Here is a 22,732-nt window from a genome sequence, read left to right on the forward strand (position 1 = left end):
ATCCAGAGCACCCTGTCCACTCTGCCCAGTATAGCAGCACTCTCCCAGCACAGGCTTCTACTCACACCAGGTCCTGTAACTGTATTGTACTGGACTCTCTAATGTGCACAGAAACGATGACTGGAAACCACACACACAAACATGTTTTAAAAATGATTTATTACGATTCTTAAGCCTGAGAACGATACGGTATGTACATGTTGAGCATGTGTAAGTACTTTGTGCACTGGAAAGCAATGTAGTTTCAGAATGCACATTTTAGGGACCTGGCTGGAAGATAAGTAAGATAAATAAATAATTAATGGACTGCAACGATGGCTCACATTCTGACACAGTGACCCCCTTTTTGGTTTAGGAAGAAGGGGTGGGGGTCCCCTTATTTGTTTAAATGCAACCCGTTCAGTGACCCCCACCTTGCCCTGCTCTCTCCCGTTGTCTGTACGGTGACCCTCCCCTCGCCCTACCTGCCCGCGCAGTGACCCTTGCTCTCCCTCTGTTTTGCAGTCGGTAGAGATGAGAGAGATGGGGCAGGACGGTTACTCCGACAATGAGCAATATCTTCCTATAGAAGGGCACGGGAGAGCCACTTCCATGCCTCGACTTCCTGCAGACAACCAAGTGAGCACCTTCATCCTCTCACCCCCACATCCCCCTCACCCCCCTGGCTGCACTATCCTCTCAGAAGTGGCAGTCTGGCATTGATAACATTAAAAATGCTAATAAAACTATGGAAACGGTTTGTGGTTCAAAAAAGGGCCCCCGAGAGGATAGTGTATCCCACAGCAATTTAACTGGGTTTCTATTTTTTTTTCTTTCTTATGTTTCGAAAGGTTTTTTCTTGTTGTTGTTGTTATTTAATCACCTTCATCATTCTTTAGCAAGCATAACTGGTTTCATATTGGCTTGCAGTTAATTCTGAAAGCAGAAGGAATAATCCACTGGGTGCGTGAGGTCCCCTCCCCGCCGTACTGCACCTCCAGGGTGAGCTTCTCACCTCCAGTCCTCGGGAGACCACGTGCAGACCTAAGCATGTACTTTAAATCTGCACTGCTTTCCTGTGCACGTAAAAGAGAGCTCACCAACAGCTCTGGACATTTTCCGTGTTCGTCAAGACGGGTCGTTCATATTCCTTCATACTCAGGGAGATGGTTGTGCTACGGCTGAGAAAAACACCAGTCTCCTTGGATTATCAATCAGTCACTCGACTGGAGAGGCTACAAATGGCACTCAGTTACACGGCTGAAGTATGAACCAGCCTTGAGAAAACAACACACAGTTAATAAAAAATAATAGCCCTATAATTAGGACCAGGGCTGGGCTGCAACCAACTGGACTTAAGTCTGGCATTTAGCTTCGTCTGACTTAAAACTGAGCATAAGCTAGGTGTAAAACGTATTCTCGTATTCTGATTGCACCACCTTGACCTAAGCCACACCAGGGCTTAAATCCTACACCTTATAAGGGCAGGTGTAAAGAGTTAGTCTAAGCTTGTCTCCAAGGACACGTCAGTATAGAGCTTATGAAAGGGCAGGCGTAAGGAATTGATGGTGCAACAGGCATAATTAAAATATTTGAGTTAGACATAACAACGTCTGACTTGGGGTTTAAGACTGACTTTTAAGATGGACGTACGTCCAGTTGGTGCAGCCCAGCCCAGGTGAGTTAGTGGATCCCGAGTACTGGAGTTGACGAGCCCCCTGGTCTCACATTAGTACTGGACCTCATACTGTCTCAACACAACCAAGCAGGTCCCAAAACCTCACTTCAATTACTATAAAGAGTACTTTATATGTTCACACATTCATTATTCATTAAACGTGTGTTTAAAAGCTTCTCATTTAATGCATAGTAAACTAGCACATGCAACACCATCTCAACAACTATTGGGATATATATATACACTCCTGTGTATAAGATATGCCATTAAAAATGATGTCCTTTACACATCAAGTTGTAAACAGTGCTCTTTCCTCTAGACTCAGACTGTGTGCTGTTCTTGTCTGTTTGATGAGGCACAACTACAGACGGCTTCCTATATGCGCTCCCTTCAAGGAGGCGTAGTGTAATCTGTAGGGCAACCTGAACAGCTGTGATGTGAAACCACGACAGAGTTTACTTACAGAGGCGTGGCGTTCCGGTGGTGGGAGATCCGGGTTCAAATCGCCATTGACATGCAGAGAGAACCGGGGCAGGGGACTGTCATTGTCCGTCCTGGGAAGAAAATTAAAAAATATATAATAAAACAATTTAATTTAAATAAATCCACACAATAATTTAAATTTGGACCCGATCAAAACAAAAAAAAAAACCTAAAAAAAGACAAGACCGGCTTAGGAATACGGAAGTTTGCTGCACAAGGTCCCAGTGATGGATAAGCACTGCAGTCTCCAGCTGTAATTGTAGCAGTAGAGAAGCTCAGTGTTTCATGTCAGGCTGCATGTGGAACAGCTCACTATGAATCTGTATCAGCTGTCCATCTCTGCTTACCCCACCTGACACACACATTCAGTGAGAGACTCATCCACAGCTCGTATTAACATGAAGCGATTTGACTTATTGAAGTGTCTGAAATGTTCTACGCAAACAAAGCTCTTTATCTTGCATATAGTTTAGCATTCAAGCATTTACCTTTATGATGCTTTGATAAGCCTTCATACTAAACCGTTTGTCTGTCAGTACTGGTGTAGCTGCTAGGGTTGCCACCTCTGGGAGTTTGTTTCATTGAGACGCGCTGGGAGGGATCAGGGATGGGCTGGGTGTTTGTTTCATTGAGACGCATAGTGCTCTAGCAGGTCTCTGAAGTGATCTACAATAACTGCACATTTTCACTGCTGACTGACTCCATCATTGTTTATCCAGCGGGTTTTGTGAGTTCAGTGTGCTTCTCAGTGTCTCAAGTCTTTGCTTCCTATGTGCGCTGTATATGTAACCACTGCCTTTCTCCCACCAGTATCTCCCTAGCGGCCGGGTAAGTGTGTAATTGTGGTATTGATGCGACTGCGCTCTCTCACTGCTGCTTGGTGTCTAACTGGGATATCTTCTGCTTTCTCTTCTCCTCCTCCTTTCTTTTTTTGGTTTATCCCCACCACACCACACCCCACACCACCCCATCCTAATTCTTTACACATGGCGCCTCTCCCCCCCACACCTGCCTCTGTGTATTCTGTTTGTCTGTCTGTCTGTTTGTTTGTTTGGTTCTGTTTTCTCTCATTTTGTTTTGGATTCTTTTTTTTCTTATTCTCTGGTCCTTCCCTTACACTTCACCCACCACCGTGTCCTGCCCTCTCCCCTCCCCCTTCACCTCTTCCTTCCCCCTCACCCCTTCCCTCCCCTCTCACTCCTTCCCTCCCCTCTCTCCTCCCTCCCTCCCCCTGATTCTGTCTCCTGCTTCGGTGTGTGTGCGCCTCTTGTGTGGCTGTTGGCAGAGGAGAAAAGGGCGGCCCCGCGGAAATAACCTCAGTGTATGTACCTTGTCTCAGTCTCCTTTCTCTATCTCTCTCTTTCTCCATCTCCTCTTTCTGTCTCTCTTGCTAAGCTTTATGTTCCTCTCTTACCATCTCTTCCAATTTTCGTTCTCTCACTCTCTGCTCTGTCTCTCGTCTTCTGTGGCTCTGCCAGTCTGATTTCTTCTGCCTCTGGTGCTTTTTTTTAAACACTGAATGTTCCCTTAAATGTGACAGTGAGGTGGTATTCGAACTCAGGAAGCACATTTGAGGGCCCATTTTTACTTGTGCTTAGTGTTGACTCCCAGCAACATTCTCCTCTCTCCTTCATCCATCTCTCTATTGCTCTCTCTCCCATCTCTGCCTGACTGTCTCGCTATCTCTTTCTGTCTCTCTCTTTCTGTCACTCTCTGTATTCAGACATTTTAATTCTTGTCTCTGTTAAAGCCTCATTTGCATCATTTAGAGCTAAACTGTGTGCGAGCTGGGCTGTTCAGCTGCCATCTATCCCTGGCAAATTGCAGTTAGCAGGACAGTTTCAGGGCTAGTTTCTGCAGTCATGAAAATTAATTGTCGTAAAAAAAAAAACCTCCTGAAGACTAAAGCCCTGCCCATATTAGCACAACCGTGTTTGAGAGCAAGCTCGGAAACATACTGTATTGTGGGTTAGTGGAGGATAGTATCCCAGCAACCCTGGCCTTTCAGAGGACATTGTAACCAAACTCAAACACACTTCACGTCCAGATTACAGGTCAACCAGTTTTTCAAAACTTTTAATCTGGATAACAGTGATCCGGATTTTGTAAACCTATATTTTGTGATCGAGAACACTTTTATCCGGATTGTTTTGACCCGGCTTTTCAAATAATTACAATTACAAAATCTGGTTTTGTAAAAGTAATTTCAATCACAAAATATAGGATTACAAAATCCGGATCACTGTTATCCAGATTAAATGTTTTGAAAAACTGGCCCCTGGTGAACTAACCCAGCAACTGAACAGACCCTTCGGCTTGCCTGCATGTCCCTGCCGCATCGTTGTGAGGATGATTGAAAAGATGCAGTGTTCCTGTTTTTCCTTCCTAATAGTTGATTCCAGTTTTTGGGTTCCAACCTTGCCATCATAATCTTCCAATCTGTAAGGCTCTCAGTCTAGTACACAGCACAATCTATCCTAGATCTTTCAGTAAAACTAAGAGAATTTGGTCTGAATGGTCTACTGGAGCCAGATGCAGTCAGTCATCCATGTGCAGGGTTGCACCAACCTACAAAACACACAAAGTTAGTGAAGACTTTCGCTATAACGAAGCTAAAGTTTAAATTTACGCATAGCTGGTGCAGCCAAGCCCCCGGACGCGATGCTTTGCCTTGTGAAACAGAAACACTGCTGCAGAGATGCGTGGCATGAGAATTGCGCAGGCTTGTTACCTTGTAGGATGTTGAAGAAGCAGACAGGTAAGAGGCAATGAGTAGGATGTACGCACTGTGCATGCTGGGCATGACCACCCTGCCTTGCCTCTCCTCTCTCTGCTTGTGACCGAGGCATTGCCTTGTTGTGCCCTAAACAGCATGTTGGGAATGCACAGGGTTAACAGTGAAGAGGACTTATTGCCTCAGATATAACGGATGTTGTAAGTTATAACCATCTCTCTGTAGTTCTGCAAGGGTCCTCACCCAAGCACAAGCAAGGCTTGGATCGGCTGTCTGTTAGTAATTGTATTTATTTTTAATATATTTAGTATATTGAACTCTATCCTCAAAACCAAGTATGTTCTGGTTAAAGTCTGGTAAAAGGTTTTTGCAGAAACTCACCTAGTCTCTTTTTCAAGGATGGCAGCACGTCTTTTTTGCAATCTCTGGAACAACAAGGAAGATTATTTTAGTGGGTTTAGAGTTTACAATCCAGAGCCTACAGCAAACTACAAGTCTACCAGTAGCATGCCTGTGGTGGAACACAGTGCACACTAGTGTATTGATTAGAAGAAACACATTGTATACAAATACATTACAGTCAGCAGCTCTGAATCACTTACAGCTAATGTATACATGGTAGAATTTTTTAGTTTAGTAATCAGGTATGGCCCAGTTTTGATCTCGGCAGGGACAAACGAGACACTGGGTGCATCAGGTCAGACACACACACGCACACACAGAATCTGTAAACTGCTGTGTTGCTATTAGACTGCAGTGTGTGAGACCCCTTGTTATACTGTGATGTAGTTGTGATTGTCACCTTGTTAATGAGAATACAGACAGACAGCAGGGTAGACAGGTCAGAGTTGCTGCCTCAACATTTGTTTTTTTCAGTTTTTTTTAACATATAGTAAAGTGCCTCAATCTGAAAGGAAGTGATTGACCAGCCTTAAACACCTAGTGCCTGTAACAGGATAGGAACGCTAAACACTTACTTGGTGGGGTGTCACATTTTCATACCCGCCACCCTAAAATGCCTGTACCCAAATGTCTGGATTGAAAAGTGTTGGGTATGTGACTGCTGTTATTGGGCAAGGCAGCCCATTTCAAAAAGTAGCCACACACACTGAGCCCTGCAGGTAGGCAGGGTAGATATTGTACAGCTGAAGCAGTCAGCTTCAACAGGGCAGAGCCTCTCCTGTGTTTGCAATGCCACGTTGACCTCCACTGGACCCTGCCCTCCACCCCCAGTGTGCAAGCAAAAGAAACACATTCAAGAGTGTAAAACATCTCATTTATATTCTCTGATACTCTGCAGTATATTTAACACCTAAAGCAGAGTCGGTGTGTTTTTTTTATAATAAACACCCTAATCTATGACTCCTCAAAATGTTTTATATATTTTAAAAAAACATTTATCATGTTTAAACATGCATATATCATATTTAAATCCATATATCATATTGCAAAATATATATACCATATTTAAACATGCATATATCATATTTAAGCATGCATATATCATATTTAAATCCATAAATCATATTGCAAAATATATATACCATATTTAAACATGCATATATCATATTTAAGCATGCATAAATTCAGCTTTTAAAGCGACTAGTTTTAGAGGACATTTTCAAGGGTTTTTTTCAATAATTAAAAGTCTTGATTTGAGGGGCTTGGAGGGAATGTGCTTGAACAGGTTACTGCCTACAGGCTTGTTGAAAGCACCCTTGTGGTTTTTAGTCTCATGTCATATGTACAGGAATGGAAATAAAACTCCCACTGCATAGCAGTTTGATCCCTTCCTGGTTTTACTATGTATTTAATAAAGAGACACCTGAGCTTGTTACCTGTACACGCTGTGGCTAATCTAGCTTGAATTTAAACCTGGAATGGGTGAAACTGCTCTGTAATTGATGTTGTATTTACATACCTGAGTTCAGGCTCCTAACATCATTATGGAGTTTGGAGAAAAACATTCAATGCAAGACAAACTGAAACAAAGCCTGATATCAGTTTGCCCCCCCACCTCCCTTCAGTGTGAGGTGTCCCCCCTAGCTGAGTGTGTTCTCTCTCCCTGTCTCCATGCAGACGATCACGGACGAGAGCCCCATGAAGCGCTCCGCCTCCAGCCTGGGACACGGGCGCTCCAAGGGCGTGCGGCTCGACGACTACTCGCTGGAGCGCGTCATTCCTGAGGAGAACCAGCGGCACCACCGACGCCGAGAGAGGGGCCACCGCACCTCTGAGAGGTCACTGAGCCGCTACACTGACGCAGACACAGGTGAGGAGCTCACAGGGGGTCAGGGGAGCTGACAGAGGAGTTGGTAGGGGCTTCAGAGGAGCTGATATGGGCTTCAGAGGAGCTGGTAGGGGCTTCAGGGGAGCTGATAAGGGCTTTCACTATGTTTTATGTGCTGCTTGTGGTCAGTGCAGTGGGAGGGAGAGAGGGAGGTGTGTTTCAGAGATTGATTCTTGGTGCTGCTTGTTGTCAGTGCAGTGGGAGGGAGGGAGGTGTGTTTCAGAGATTGATTCTTGGTGCTGCTAGTTGTCAGTGCAGTGGGAGGGAGGGAGGGAGGTGTGTTTCAGAGATTGATTCTTGGTGCTGCTAGTTGTCAGTGCAGTGGGAGGGAGGGAGGGAGGTGTGTTTCAGAGATTGATTCTTGGTGCTGCTTGTGGTCAGTGCAGTGGGAGGGAGGGAGGTGTGTTTCAGAGATTGATTCTTGGTGCTGCTTGTGGTCAGTGCAGTGGGAGGGAGGGAGGTGTGTTTCAGAGACTGATTCTTGGTGCTGCTTGTTGTCAGTGCAGTGGGAGGGAGGGAGGGAGGTGTGTTTCAGAGACTGATTCTTGGTGCTGCTTGTTGTCAGTGCAGTGGGAGGGAGGGAGGGAGGTGTGTTTCAGAGATTGATTCTTGGTGCTGCTTGTTGTCAGTGCAGTGGGAGGGAGAGAGGGAGGTGTGTTTCAGAGATTGATTCTTGGTGCTGCTTGTTGTCAGTGCAGTGGGAGGGAGGGAGGGAGGTGTGTTTCAGAGACTGATTCTTGGTGCTGCTTGTTGTCAGTGCAGTGGGAGGGAGGGAGGGAGGTGTGTTTCAGAGATTGATTCTTGGTGCTGCTTGTTGTCAGTGCAGTGGGAGGGAGGGAGGGAGGTGTGTTTCAGAGATTGATTCTTGGTGCTGCTTGTTGTCAGTGCAGTGGGAGGGAGGGAGGGAGGTGTGTTTCAGAGATTGATTCTTGGTGCTGCTAGTTGTCAGTGCAGTGGGAGGGAGGGAGGGAGGTGTGTTTCATAGATTGATTCTTGGTGCTGCTTGTTGTCAGTGCAGTGGGAGGGAGGGAGGGAGGGAGGGAGGGAGGTGTGTTTCAGAGTGGCTCACGGAGCTGCTTGCTGTTCCAGGGCTGGGCACGGACCTCAGCACTACCACGCAGTCTGGAGACCTGCCCCCCAAGGAGAAGGACCGGGAGCGTGGCCGGCCGAAAGACCGCAGGCACCACCACCATCACCACCACCACCACGGCTCCGTAGACAAGGAGCGCTACACCCCCGAGCGGCAGGAATACGGGGGCCAGCGGACACGGGACAGGCGGTGGTCACGCTCCCCCAGCGAGGGCCGAGACTGCATGCCTCACAGACAGGTGGGCCTCACACACACACAACCGCTGCATACTGCACCACACACAGACACACTGCTTCCTTATACTCACACACAGAAAACTGCCACACACACACCATTAAAAACAAACACACACACACACTCACACTGCTCCCCTGTACTCGCACACAACATACTGCCACACACACACATCCTAACATACTGCCACACACACTCACACAGACACACACACATACACAGACTGTTGCCCAATACACATTCTTAAATACTCAAACACACTCCAGCAACACACAGGCACTAGCAAAACATGCTTCAGAGATTAAAAAATAAATAAATAAATGATTCCCTTTCTTCAGCCCACCAACGGTTCACTTACTCGGATGAGACATAAAACCGAGGTCCTATTGTAAGTGACTCCGCAGCAGCCGTTGTTGATGCATAGTTCACCACCTAGTCTCTGTAAGTTGCTTTGGAGAAAATAGCACGCAAAAACATTTCTTCTGCTACACCTTTTACAGTGCTCTATCAAAACTGATGTCTTGGTAAAGTAAGACTGTGTATCACCCAACGTATCTTACTAACCAATACAAACCGTCGGCTACATAACTTAGGAGTCACTCCTTCCTGTTGTGCAAATAAGACATAAGAAAATTCTACTAAAAAACTGTTCTAGTAATTACAACTGTACTTTTAGTACTACTACCGCAAGCAGCACAGTGTCATATACTGCATTCATTAGCAAATACTACTTGGTTTCAAACTGTTCCAGCAAACTCAAGTAGCTGGAAACAATTTATCAGTGGTGAAGGGGCTGGGGGTGGTGGGACCAAAACTCTGTGCCTCAGTCTGCTCGCAGGGTGCCTCATCTGCTGCAGCAAAGCTTCTAAAATATAGGAGGGAGTAAAACTGGCATTGTGACTGAAACCCCAAGCCAGCATTGTGTACTGAGCTGTAGAGCGGCTGGAGTTAAACGCTTGGAAGCAGTTTCATAAGCTCTTCAATCTGTAGGTTTCAATCAGGTTTCTAGAGTAGAGACTCTGCATCATGGACTGAACATGGTGAACACTGACTGGCCTCTAGTTTCATCACCTCTTGTACACCTGGGACTCTCTACACACCCAGATCACTGAAACAGGGCTGTCGGTTTTCAGTTTTCTTTTTTAAAATTATGTATGTGTGTGTGTGTGCGTGTGTCTTTGATGTTTTTATTCAGGTAAAACGGTTGCTTATTCTCGATTATTATTATTATATGTGCAGTGATGGTGGCAGCTCTCCAGTATCTCATGTTACAGGTTATAAAATGCTTCCTCACAAGCGCCACCAAGCCTTTACGTTCCACTCAATGCAATGCTTTCCTTTGTTTCTCTTTTCGTTCCTCTCTCTGTTGCAAAGAAGTTTAACTAAAGTTTAAGTGCAAAAATCTGCTGTTTAAAACCCCAAAACTTACAGAAATCAATTTCTCTTTTTTTTCTTTTTTTTTCTTTTACTTTTTTTTGTCTTTTCTTGGTGTAAATGTTGCTTCTCTTTATGTTCCATCCTCTCTGGTGTTTTATTTGCTTTCATTTTATAATTTCTGGGTGTCGTTTGTTTTGTTTTTTTTGTTTGTTTTTTTCATTCTTCTCTTTTCTTCTTCTTATCCTCATTCTCTTCTTCTTCTTACTATTATTATTCTGTCTCTGTGTTGTTTCTTCTCCTCCTCCTTTTGTTGTTAATTTTGTTGTGTTTTTTGATTTGCTTTGTTTCAATTTTCATGTAGGGCAGTAGTTCGGTGAGTGGGAGCCCGGTCCCTTCAACGTCCGGCACCAGCACCCCGCGCCGCGGCCGGAGACAGCTCCCGCAGACCCCCGCCACTCCCCGGCCCCACGTCACCTATTCCCCCGTGGTCCGCAAAGCCATGAACGCGCCCCCCGGCGGCCCCCACTCGCAGTCCGGCAGGGTCCCCACCCCGGCCCCTCGCCGCTTCTCCCCCCCTCCTCCTGAGCACCTCCACCGCCACCGCTCCCCGCCCCGGAACAGCCAGTCCCCGAGGGCGCACAGGAACGTCCCCGGCAGCCGGTGGTCCACGGCCAGCTCGCACATGTCTCAGCAGGAGGAGCACGACGCGGACGACGGCTGCTATTACCAGCGCTCCGGCTCTGAGGAGGAGGACCCGTTGGCCTTCCAGGAGGCGCCCAGCCACTCTCCCAGGACTGCCCGCCGGGGGCACGGCTCACCCCCCGCCTCCCGGCACCCTGCTGGCCCCCCCAGGCGGGTCCCCAACGGGTATTACTCCTCCTCCTCCCCCCACCACCACCACCATCAACAGGGACAGCAAGGGAAGCCCCCGCCGCCACCCCAGCAGCAGCAGCAGCTCAGAGGTGCCAGGAAGGGCCTGCATGAACCCTACAGTGAAACAGACGAGGACGACTGGTGCTAGCCTCACACTTGGGTTGGGGTTTTTTTTGTTTGTTTTTTTTAAACAGAAAAAAACTGAAGAAAAAACAAATAAGAAAGAGAAAAAATAATACACACACATATATATATAGAGAGAGAGAGAGAGAGAGAGAGAGAGAGAGAGAGAGAGAGAGAGAAAGAGAGAAAAATATATATTATTAATAATAACTACAATTTAAAAAAACAACAACAGAATAAGAAATTCTAAATTTGCCAAGCTATGAAAAGGAAGAAAGTGGGGGAAGTTTTTTTTTTTTTTTTTTGTTCTGCTACCCTGTTTGGTTTTTTGGATTGGGGGGAAAATGGGGTGAGCAGCTGCTGTTTTTGTTGTTGTTTTTTGTGGGGAGAGGGTGTTTTTTTAAGCATGTATATAAAGGGTTAAACTCAGCGTACCTGAAGCACTGAGGGGTCCACTTCAGACCCCCCTCACCCCAAATAAAAAATAACCCTTCAGCAAACGTCTAGCTACTATGCCTCTGAAAGTAAAAAATACAAAGGAACAACCACTTCTTTCAAACCTGAACTGCTTAATGAACTTCTTTTAGGGCAAAAAAAAAAAAAAAACAAATACAAGTTTGCGTATATTGATGAGTTTTATCATCTGCGTTTACCTTGTTATTAATAATGATGCTATCTTGAAGATTGGTATTGTGACTGAGTGAGCCACTAACTCGGGAGTGTGTCTGTGTGTCTGTGTGTGTGTGTGTGTGTGTGTGTGTGTGGGAATCGAGGACTCACACGCAACAACACCGAGACACTTTGTGGAGTTCACATTCAAAAACCCTTTCTACTGTTGCCTGCTACGACGAGGAACTGGGAAAGAAAAGTTAAAAAAACAAACAGTATTTCATAGTTTTTCTTCTACTTCTTCCTCTTCTTCAAAACATTTGCCCGCTTGATAATTCTGTTGCACCCTTTCAGTATTGTTTGAACTTTTAGAGTAAATTACAGTGGAATCCTGCATGAAGAAACAAGAAAATTCTGTGAGGGGAAAATGAACTGCTTATCTCTGCCGAAGTTCTCTTTCTCTGCTCGGAAAGACTGAAGATGTTATTTTATTTATGTATTTTTTTGTTATTGTCCCGCTGGAGGCATGCAAGCAGAGAGACATTTACAGTAGATCGTGAGATAGTGACTGGAGCCCCTTCTTATTTAAATCCATCTTTCATGATCTATTTTATTTGGAAATGTGCATGATAAAGTTATTTCATTTTCTGAAGAGGGTCCCAAACTGCATCCAAGAAAACAGGCCCTTTCCTAAATGAACTCTTTTATATATTTTTATGAATACAATACAGATTCAAGAGCAGAGGATTCCAGTTTTGGAGGGGAATATTAATATTTATCGATATTAACAAAACAAACATAACCAAAAGCTTCACAATTTCCCTGCTGGATAAAGAGAACTTCTTCAAATTTAGAATACAAAAAAAAAAAAGAAATCTGTGTAGATTTATCTATTTTTTTTTAACCACACTTTGAAATGAAGCTGTCTGTCCATTTTATTATATTTTCTTTATGTAATAGGCTGATCATATCAAGAATGGAATGTATCCCTTGTGCTGTCGATTGTGTTGCGGGTTTCATATGCTGTCTGGCAGCTCAGTGTGAGAAGCGCATTGTGGAACTGTGGGGTGTTTGCTCAGGGCAGTCTAGTTTCAGCGATGAAGCTTCATTGCCCTGTAGAGTCGGGGTAGGGGGTCAACACCTTTTTATTTTGTAAGAAAAACAAAAACAAACTACCCAACAAATCTTGTATTGTATTCTAGATTATTTCTGTCATGGCGATTGACTATATCTCCACAATGCTCTGCTACACTGGGCATGCTTGGGTAATATCATAAACCCCCATTGTGTATTACACCTCTGTGTCTGTCTGTCTGGCTGGCTGTCTGTCTCCCTTCCTCCCTCCATTCAGAGAGCACACTCAGCACTTGCGTTCCCAGAGGTAAGAGTAAGGATTTACTGTAAGGAGGCAGGTTTGAGGTCCTCAGCATCTCGCTGGACTGGTCTGAATGCACAGGGTTTGTTCAAGCATGAAACCTGAAGTATTAAACCACACATGCACGCAGAAACCCCCAAAACAGTCTGAGATAAGACCACTGCCGTCCCTGATTTTCACAGCACTCTGTTAGTACACTGTCACACATTCACAAAGATGCTAAAATCTTTATTGTTAATATGCAAGTATTGCTCCTTAGTTATGACGTATTACCCTATAATAAAGAGTTTGTTAAAACACCAGGCCAAATGCACGCACGCAGAGGCACTGGATGCTTTGTGTTGACATGCTTTTGAAGTAATTCAATAGGAAATGAAAGTCAGTGAAGCGATCGTTTATTGGATTTCTTGACAGTGAGGGGTCTCTTCTGCTGAAGTGCTTTGTCGTGCAAAACTCTGAATGCTGGGGAGGTGGGGGGGGCGAGCAGAGGCTACAAAAGTCTTGTTTTAGGAGTGGGTGGGGGTTGCACTTGTCTTTCTGTTTGTCTTAAAAATGGCAGTGTCTGCAAAGAGCGAACTTCTGAAATTCTGAATTCCAGTGCCAAAAGATCAGAGGTGCACCAGAAAACAAAAAATAAGGCTTCAAACACAAAAGTTTAATTCTTAACTCAGCCCATTCCTGCTGGTGCCAGAGTGTGCCAGGGCCCATAGAACAGAAGAGGTGTTAATGAAATGGACACCATTGTGGTTTGGATGAAAGGCCAGTACTGAGTATTAATAATCTGAGAGACGGGGAATCTATACTCCCAGTTCCGTAACCTGCTTGGTTTTATAAACCATGGAGAGTGCTATTCCAACTTCTGTTCTGTGTCACCCCCCACCCCCTTTCCCTTGTGCATTAAAGCATAGAGGGTTAGAAACAGCCCTCTTGTGGCTCCCATAAAATCGGCATTGTGTTGTAGCCTATAAGGAAGCTGCAGCCAACCAGGTGAACAGAGGAATGTGATTTCATAAATCGGCTCTACAGCCCCTGCTACTATTAGATCTGCCTCAGACAAACCAGTTTCTCCTGTAGCCAAGTGCCATTTAACATCTTGGTTCTGAGGTGAGAAAAGTACTTGATTATTATTACTATTATTACTAGAATTAATTATTATTATCACGATGGGTTCAGTTTATTCTTTAAAATATTCTATATTATTAAAAACATATCAGCATGAACAAAAAAAACATGATTTGGAACTGAGTTATAAAAGTGCATTTGTTTGCTCTGTTTGTTACAACGGCCATGCGTTACTTTAACCTGGATGTCTATTATACAACGTCTCGAGACGTCTGCATTGCCATGATGATATTGCGTTGTGTGTCCGAGAACTTGTCTATAACACGGCCTCCCTGAGACAGTTCTGCCTTGGATAAGGAGGGAGAAACCTCGCGGGCGTCTATACTGTAGCGATAAAACGGTACTATCTGTCTAACTGCAGACAGATCCTCTGTTTCAAAAAGGGCTTTATTAGAACATTCTGAATTCTGCTGCCAAAATAGTCATGCATCCTGTTACATAATCCAATGCCAAAAATGTTCAGTACCCCTCGCAGTATACACTCTCTATTGCTTGGTAAAGTCACGGTCTGGGCGAGGTGTAGTTAAACATGCCTGTCTGCCTCGTTTCCACTGCCTGTCCCAGGTATAGCTGAGCTGGCCGCTCTGGGCGAGGTGTAGCTGGAGGGTGTTTCCACTGCCTGTCCCAGGTATAGCTGAGCTGGCCGCTCTGGGTGAGGTGTAGCTGGAGGGTGTTTCACCCAGACCGGCCAGCTCAGCTATACCTGGGACAGGCAGTGAACCAGAGGCAGGGGTGTGTCTGTCTCCCTTGTGAGCCGGTTCCATTCTCCCGCGCCCCTCACTCCATTCTGCGCTGTCCTTTAAACCGCTTCATGTATTCTGCTTCATACATAACCCTTCTTTTCTCCCTTGTGGGCATGTTTGTTTGCTTTTTTTTCTGTGAATTCCCATATCTTGAAATCAAGTTCACAGCATTTGGCGCCTACTCCAGGTCTAGCATTCAAAGATGTTTCTCACACACAAACACACACATAGTTATTTATATGTATGCTTTTAACACATTTAAAACCAATTTAAAAAGCATTGACTTAAACCAGCAAGGACCCCACAATGTGGTTTTAAGAGGCACACACTGACACACAACAGGGCGGCAGAACCATTCATGTGTGAGTTTTGGCAGAGATTACAGAATTTTAATATATATGTGTTCAGATATGTAGCCACTATAGCCACTAGAGGTCTCCCATTGCCAGTGAATAGAAGGTGCAACAGGTCAGCTGTCTGACACTAGTTAATGGGCAATATATATATATATATATATGCTCAAATTCTCCAGACTGCCAATCAATCTTTTTTTTTTTTTAACAGATCGAGTTCTCATGTACAATAGTGACCTTAGTCTCACAGTCAAAAATTGTTTGTTTCTTTGTAGCTGTCTTTTGGTTTTTCAATTGACAACATATAAGATAAATATGAGAATAAAGATGGTCACAGTCCCAAAAGAATACTCTCTATGATTTTTAATAAGATTAAATGATCCTTTGTGACAATTCTGTTTAATGGCAAATCTTAAAACTAGACAAGGAGTCATGCATACCCTCTGTATCGGGATACCTATTATGTGAGTGAAGTATCACTAATCGGTTCATCAGATTTAATCTTTCAGTAGCCGACCCAAGGCGCTAGACACTGACAATGTAACCCTGTGGCTTCTGTGTTGTACTGCCTCTAGTAAGACTCACCCCCACCCCACCTCTGCAGGAATGGTAAATAAATCCCCATTACATCCCCACTGCATATCTGTTTGAGCTGTTCCAGGTTTTAATGTGAACCAAACAGCCAAATAAGAGACGCCTGAGTGTATTTAACCCTTTCTCTTCCAGTCTTTATATGGAGACATATGGAACATGCAAATGCATGATGACCTCAAAAATGGGAAACAAATGTCAATGAAAAAACATATTTATCATGTGTCCAAAAATACTTCAAATGTTTTTTGTCAGCTCTTTTCAATAATGAATGCATGAAAGGGTTAATACATGACACCATTGTGTTTGCACAGCCTGGTCTCCCCTGGGCAGTAGCAGCCCCCATTCGCACATTTCATAAGCGCACTAACAAACAACATCAAGTTTTGTTTATTATTTCCAATCTGAAGTGTCGCGTCACAGCTGTAACCCCCTGTACTGTTCAGGAGGCCTAAAGAGCAAACAAATCAACAGACCCCGGCAGGTGAGGCCCAGCGCGGCTAGTCTCTGACCAGGAGGGGCCACTGAGGTGAAACTGGGCCAGAGCAATTATCCTCCCTTTTGGACCCCCTGACAAGCGTGTGAACTTGGTGTGAAGGGGATCAGAACCCCGCTTGCATGACACGCCTCGCACTCAACAGACCGCTCAGTGAAACTGCAGGGTTAGAAACTCACACTAGCCCAGCACCTAGTCCTGGGTTTCAGAACTACCATACATTAAGTATATTATTGAAATGATTCAGTAGCCAGGAGTTTGAGCAACCCCTGTTAAACATATTGCTCCTTCCCTTATAGCTGCATGAACAACTCCTGATAGTCAACCTACAGACACAGGTGAGACTTATTCAAGTGTGATCAGTTAATTCAGAGTACTTTCAGCAGGGGCCTGATTGTGCAAATTCCTGGGCAGCTGGTCATTTCAATAATTCAAATAGTTCTGAAACCCAGGACTGGGTGCAGGGCTTGTGTAAGTTTCCAGCCCTAAAACTGGGATTTCAGGTAACAGGTGGATGCAGTAAGATTTTAAAGGTAAGTGGTTCCTGCCGGCATAGTGGGGCTCAGATTAAAACCTGGAATGATTCAAAGCAATGCAAAGGGAGTCCGCTCTTCAGCAGAACTAAATCGGCTCTCTCTTCCCTCTCTGTCTGGATTGATGCCTTACTATTGTAAACAGCCAAGTGATTTGGTTTAAACTAACTACAGATTAGACTGTCTCTGGCGGCATGTGAATTCTATTGAATTTCTTTATCTAAATGTATTATACAGCGCTGTTTTAATAGGGACTGCAGCACTACTAGCAGTCCCCAGATTGTAACTGCCGCTTCTCAAAGTTGCTGCGCTGGCAGCTTTGTTTAGCAGTAGTACCATCAGGGCTAGTGCTCAGAATGTATTCAGCAGCCTCCAGTTGCTCTGCAAACCTTTGATTGTTTTTGGCACATTTGGTATATTTACCATGCTCTAAACCTCCTCCTGCCCGCTTTAGGTTCGGTTTCACCCTGAAATCAAATGGGACAGTTCCATGGTTTTTGTTTTTCTAATCCAGACTGATTTGCTTTGCCAGTTTGTTGTTTTCACTGTTAATGATTTGTACGACATGCTGATGAATGCGTTCTGATGTTATGTGTTCTAATACAGTACAATGTGGGAGTGCCAGGATTGCCTTGTCCTGCCCTGGCCACATCTCTCAATGTGCTTACCTGCTCTCATCATGAGGGAGCCAAGCCAATGACTGTCCAGCTCTTGCATCGTACTGCCCTCCCAGCCAGGCCCCTACTCTCAAACCCAAACCTAAAAATACAAAATACAAAAATAAAACCAATAAGAATACATAAATACTAAAGAAAGGTTTATAAAACAGTTGCAAATCCCGGTATAGAGGAAACAAGAGCATGTCAGCAATAAATAATATCATGGCAGCTGTAAATGCTAGAAACAGTAAAAAAAAAAAAAAAAAAAAAAAAATCTGTTACCACAATAACATGGCAAAAACAAATCTCCTTTTAAAAACAAACACATGTATACACACGACATCTCTCTTCTTTCTCAGCAGTTTAAACTGGCTGCCACTGCCAGACCGAGGGTGACTGCACAAGATCAGAATTAAGACAAACGTTTATTACAATGAGGATCTATATCTTGGCCTCCTGGTCTAAGAATTGGCTTGTGTTCCCTTCTGTGTGCTGTCCCATGCTAGCCCCTCGTGGGGGTTTAGAGCATCTGTGGGAGAAACTGTTCAGCGGGGTCTCAGAGGGCTGGAGACTGTTTTTCAATTTCATTAATCTGCCAAGCCAGTATAAACAAAAACACATTCAGAGTGTCTTTAAAGTGTATCAAGTTGCTGTACCAAGCAGCACTAAAATGAACTCCTGATGCATGAGGAAATGCTTTGCTCTGCCTTTGCAAAACGTCCACCCTAACCCTGGAGTTTGTAACCAACCGATCCACGCAAAAGCAACAGAGCACACCTTCTGGTCTTTTATCAGGTTACAACATCCGTTACATGTATATGAAAGCAATGTATTACACTAGCATCACATCATCATTAATAATACTGATGTCCCCCTCTCCAGTCCAGCAATCCTTGAAAAACAGTCTTTAGTCGAGTTTGACAATGCTGTGCACATTTAAAATTATATACAAAAATGGAAACAGTTGCACGAGATGTAAAGCTACAGTTGTTTTTTAAGAGGCCTCTGTATTATTTGGTTAGTATTTATTTATTTATGTATGTATTTTTGGGGGGGCTATTCTTCAGTTTCAGAACAATGGCAGTTGTCCGTGTGCGAGGACTTCAGAATGTCTCTTCACCGTCCAGTCGACAGTTTTCTTGCTGGCCTGGAACATGCAGATTTTTACATTTAAAAAAAAATAAAAAATAAAAATAAAAAAGTAGGAGCCGTCATGGAATTAAAAAAAATAAAAATACAGAAAAGTATTTACTTACAAACTGCATGTGCAATGTGCATGCCACTATATGGGTTATAATGTCATCAGGAAAAGAAAAAAATATATATAGATGTTTTTAAGGCAATGTGTTTCTTTTTTTTCTTCTATTTAAAACAAAAAAAACCTTTGGTAAATTAATGGAAGTTTGTTTGAGATATTTATATACATAACTGTTATTGAAATGGTTCAAACTACAAGATGTCAACAAGTTTCAAAACACTACAAAATAAACCCTAATGTGAAGTTGGAACGGAGATGCCTGATTCTGATGTACCGATACTCTGGCTACGACTTCTCTATCGCTCTGCTGTTTCTACCAGTGCATTTTGTAATCCCAAACAGAATCTTCCTAAGAAACCTGAATAAAATCCGAGAGTATGCACATGGCACCTGTCTGCAGTCTCTTGCCTCTCTGTCTGTTGCTGCTGTTCTGCTGGTCAGTAGACCTGGGGTCAATTATAATTATAACACTTTGCTGTGCTTTTACTTTGGTAAAACTTTTTTAAAGGATAAATCAATATTTGTGGAGCCAAATTTGTTTGAAAATTGATAACAAAAATAAATAAATAAAAATAATTGGTAGCTTATGTAAATAACCCAGTAGCATTTTGGCTAAAGAAAATGTAAAAGCCTTGATTGCAATGCAGTGGGAGTGTTCCCCTCCCCAGTCACAAGACTTGACTCTATTAATAAGCAGAGCCCTGCAGTGGTATTGTTACTCAGTGGTATTGCACCACATCCCCACCTTTCCTTCCCCAGCTGGCCGGATGGGCCTGTGGCTGCGTTCTCAACATTCCTCCGCTTCTAAAAATAACCTTGGCTTGTACATTCCACAGGCCTGCTTCACTTCCTGTTTCCTGTCACCGCATGGCTGCCAGAGAGAGTGTGAGAAAGAGCGTGTGTGTGTATGCGTGTGTGTAAGGTATCAACACACAGCTCAGGAATTTCACATCGCCTCTCTGCCCGGAACCTCTGCATGCATCAATCTGCCCCCTGAGTACTATAGATTTCACATTAAAAGCACAGCACACTGTACAAAAGCACGGTAAAAGCATGGTATAGCATAGGGAAGCATTGTAAAGCACAGAGAGGTCTGGTAAAGCATAGGGAAGCATTGTAAAGCACAGAGAGGTCTGGTAAAGCATAGGGAAGCATTGTAAAGCACAGAGAGGTCTGGTAAAGCATAGGGAAGCATTGTAAAGCACAGAGAGGTATGGTAAAGCATAGGGAAGCATTGTAAAGCACAGAGAGGTCTGGTAAAGCATAGGGAAGCATTGTAAAGCACAGAGAGTCTGGTAAAGCATAGGGAAGCATTGTAAAGCACAGAGAGGTATGGTAAAGCATAATAAAGCAATCTCTTAAAAATGAGACACTGTGGATCTAAGTTCTTCACTTCCAATAGTACACTGTTGGTGTTTTAAAACATTCAGTATCACCAACATGTCTTAAGGAATAAACACAGTTAAATTCTTGGAACAGACTAGTGAGATAAACAGACATTTTTGGCCCCTTTAAAAAAGATCTGGTTCCAGTGGAAACTCCTTCTGTGCTCAGGTGACAGTAGAATGAGTCATCCCTACCTGCTGATACAAATACCTTCACTCAGCATGCCCTACTGTACATCTACTCTCAATGATACACAATGCCCTTACCACAAGCACAGCAAACACCTTCACTCAGCATGCCCTACTGTACATCTACTCTCAATGATACACAACGCCCTTACCACAAGCACAGCAAACACCTTCACTCAGCATGCCCTACTGTACATCTACTCTCAATGATACACAATGCCCTTACCACAAGCACAGCAAACACCTTCACTCAGCATGCCCTACTGTACATCTACTCTCAATGATACACAATGCCCTTACCACAAGCACAGCAAACACCTTCACTCAGCATGCCCTACTGTACATATGCACTCAATGATACACAATGCCCTTACCACAAGCACAGCAAACACCTTCACTCAGCATGCCCTACTGTACATCTACTCTCAATGATACACAATGCCCTTACCACAAGCACAGCAAACACCTTCACTCAGCATGCCCTACTGTACATATGCACTCAATGATACACAATGCCCTTACCACAAGCACAGCAAACACCTTCACTCAGCATGCCCTACTGTACATCTACTCTCAATGATACACAATGCCCTTACCACAAGCACAGCAAACACCTTCACTCAGCATGCCCTACTGTACATCTGCACTCAATGATACACAATGCCCTTACCACAAGCACAGCAATATTGGTTCCAACATTCTCCAAGCATGTGTGAAGTTCTACAGTGTGAAAAGCACTTCCACTATATCCTGGTGGCAGACATGGGGTCAATTATAATTTATAAAAGACGGATTGGCAGGAACACGTTTCTGAGGACTCGTGTGTCAGCCTCAGTTTCCCGAGTCGCCAGGGGGGTTTCAGCGGTGAACCGGGATAAAAAATAATAATTGGGCATTCCAAATTGGGGCGAAAACCGGGGTAAAAAACCATTGGCAACGACTAAATTAAAATAAATAAATAAATAAATAAATAATTTACAGAAACATACTATATCAGTTATGTATTTATTTTTAAATAAATGGGTCCCTAAAAGTAGTTGAAAATACAAGAGTAATGATGGAATCACAAATGTGTGATTGAACTGTAATCTATCACTTATAATTACACAGGTGTGCCAAGGTTCAACTACAATTACAATTACACTGTAACTGCAATTAATTACAAATTGCACAATCACATTTATAATTGACCTCAGATCTGCACTATGGACACTTTGGGATGTGCAACGCACCCCTGGAGTAAAGGAATGTGAAGGAGGGGAGAACCGCCCCCCCCCCCTCCTCCTCCTCCTCCTCCTCCTCCTCCTCCTCCTCCTCCTCCTGCCGCCCCCCATCTGTCTCCACAGTCAGGTTTTTATCAACTGTACTCCCTTCACTACAGACAGCATCATTATCAACTGTACTCCCTTCACTACAGACAGCATCATTATCAACTGTACTCCCTTCACTACAGACAGCATCATTATCAACTGTACTCCCTTCACTACAGACAACATCATTATCAACTGTACTCCCTTCACTACAGACAGCATCATTATCAACTGTACTCCCTTCACTACAGACAGCATCATTATCAACTGTATTCCCTTCACTACAGACAGCATCATTATCAACTGTACTCCCTTCACTACAGACAGCATCATTATCAACTGTACTCCCTTCACTACAGACAGCATCATTATCAACTGTATTCCCTTCACTACAGACAACATCATTATCAACTGTACTCCCTTCACTACAGACAGCATCATTATCAACTGTACTCCCTTCACTACAGACAGCATCATTATCAACTGTACTCCCTTCACTACAGACAGCATCATTATCAACTGTACTCCCTTCACTACAGACAACATCATTATCAACTGTACTCCCTTCACTACAGACAGCATCATTATCAACTGTACTCCCTTCACTACAGACAACATCATTATCAACTGTACTCCCTTCACTACAGACAGCATCATTATCAACTGTACTCCCTTCACTACAGACAGCATCATTATCAACTGTACTCCCTTCACTACAGACAGCATCATTATCAACTGTACTCCCTTCACTACAGACAGCATCATTATCAACTGTACTCCCTTCACTACAGACAGCATCATTATCAACTGTACTCCCTTCACTACAGACAACATCATTATCAACTGTACTCCCTTCACTACAGACAGCATCATTATCAACTGTATTCCACAAAAACACATATGCATTACAAAGTATAGCATAGATAGGAAACTTTTTACAATACACACAGTGATTGAAGGGGTTATTAATATATATATTACTGATATATAATAATAATAATAATAATAATAATAATAATAATAATAATAATAATAATAATAATAATAATAATTTTAAAATGTATTTCAAAAACAGTTTATGAATATGGCAAGGTTTTTTTTTTGTAATATATTAAATTTTTTTGTAACAAATTTTTTTAAGACATGTAAAGACAGCTATCTTTCATTGGTTTCCCGTCATTTGAAATGTATTGTTGTCTGCATATCATAAAGTGAATTTAAAATATACTGCAGACGTTAACATGAGGC

The 22,732-nt window shown here is 43.4% G+C and overlaps 1 protein-coding gene across 14 annotated transcripts in view; it reads left to right on the forward strand.

The window, feature by feature from the left end:
- LOC117971988 (voltage-dependent P/Q-type calcium channel subunit alpha-1A-like) overlaps nucleotides 1-18,986 on the forward strand; it is a 140,704-nt gene extending 121,718 nt beyond the window's left edge. For 5 of the 14 annotated variants that reach the window (XM_059007966.1, XM_059007969.1, XM_059007964.1 and 2 more), the window contains 6 exons: nucleotides 505-618; nucleotides 2,951-2,968; nucleotides 3,426-3,461; nucleotides 6,954-7,146; nucleotides 8,254-8,492; nucleotides 10,227-18,986. In XM_059007966.1, coding sequence (XP_058863949.1) covers nucleotides 505-618; nucleotides 2,951-2,968; nucleotides 3,426-3,461; nucleotides 6,954-7,146; nucleotides 8,254-8,492; nucleotides 10,227-10,886 — 1,260 coding nt within the window. In that variant the 3' untranslated portion in view covers nucleotides 10,887-18,986. The remainder of the gene's footprint in view (nucleotides 1-504; nucleotides 619-2,950; nucleotides 2,969-3,425; nucleotides 3,462-6,953; nucleotides 7,147-8,253; nucleotides 8,493-10,226) is intronic. The other 9 variants (XM_059007968.1, XM_059007976.1, XM_059007977.1 and 6 more) reach the window with 6 other exon arrangements.
- Nucleotides 18,987-22,732: the final 3,746 nt, after the last annotated feature.

Source organism: Acipenser ruthenus, chromosome 36 (genome assembly GCF_902713425.1).
Source record: "Acipenser ruthenus chromosome 36, fAciRut3.2 maternal haplotype, whole genome shotgun sequence".
In the NCBI taxonomy this organism is placed as follows: Eukaryota; Metazoa; Chordata; class Actinopteri; order Acipenseriformes; family Acipenseridae; genus Acipenser; species Acipenser ruthenus.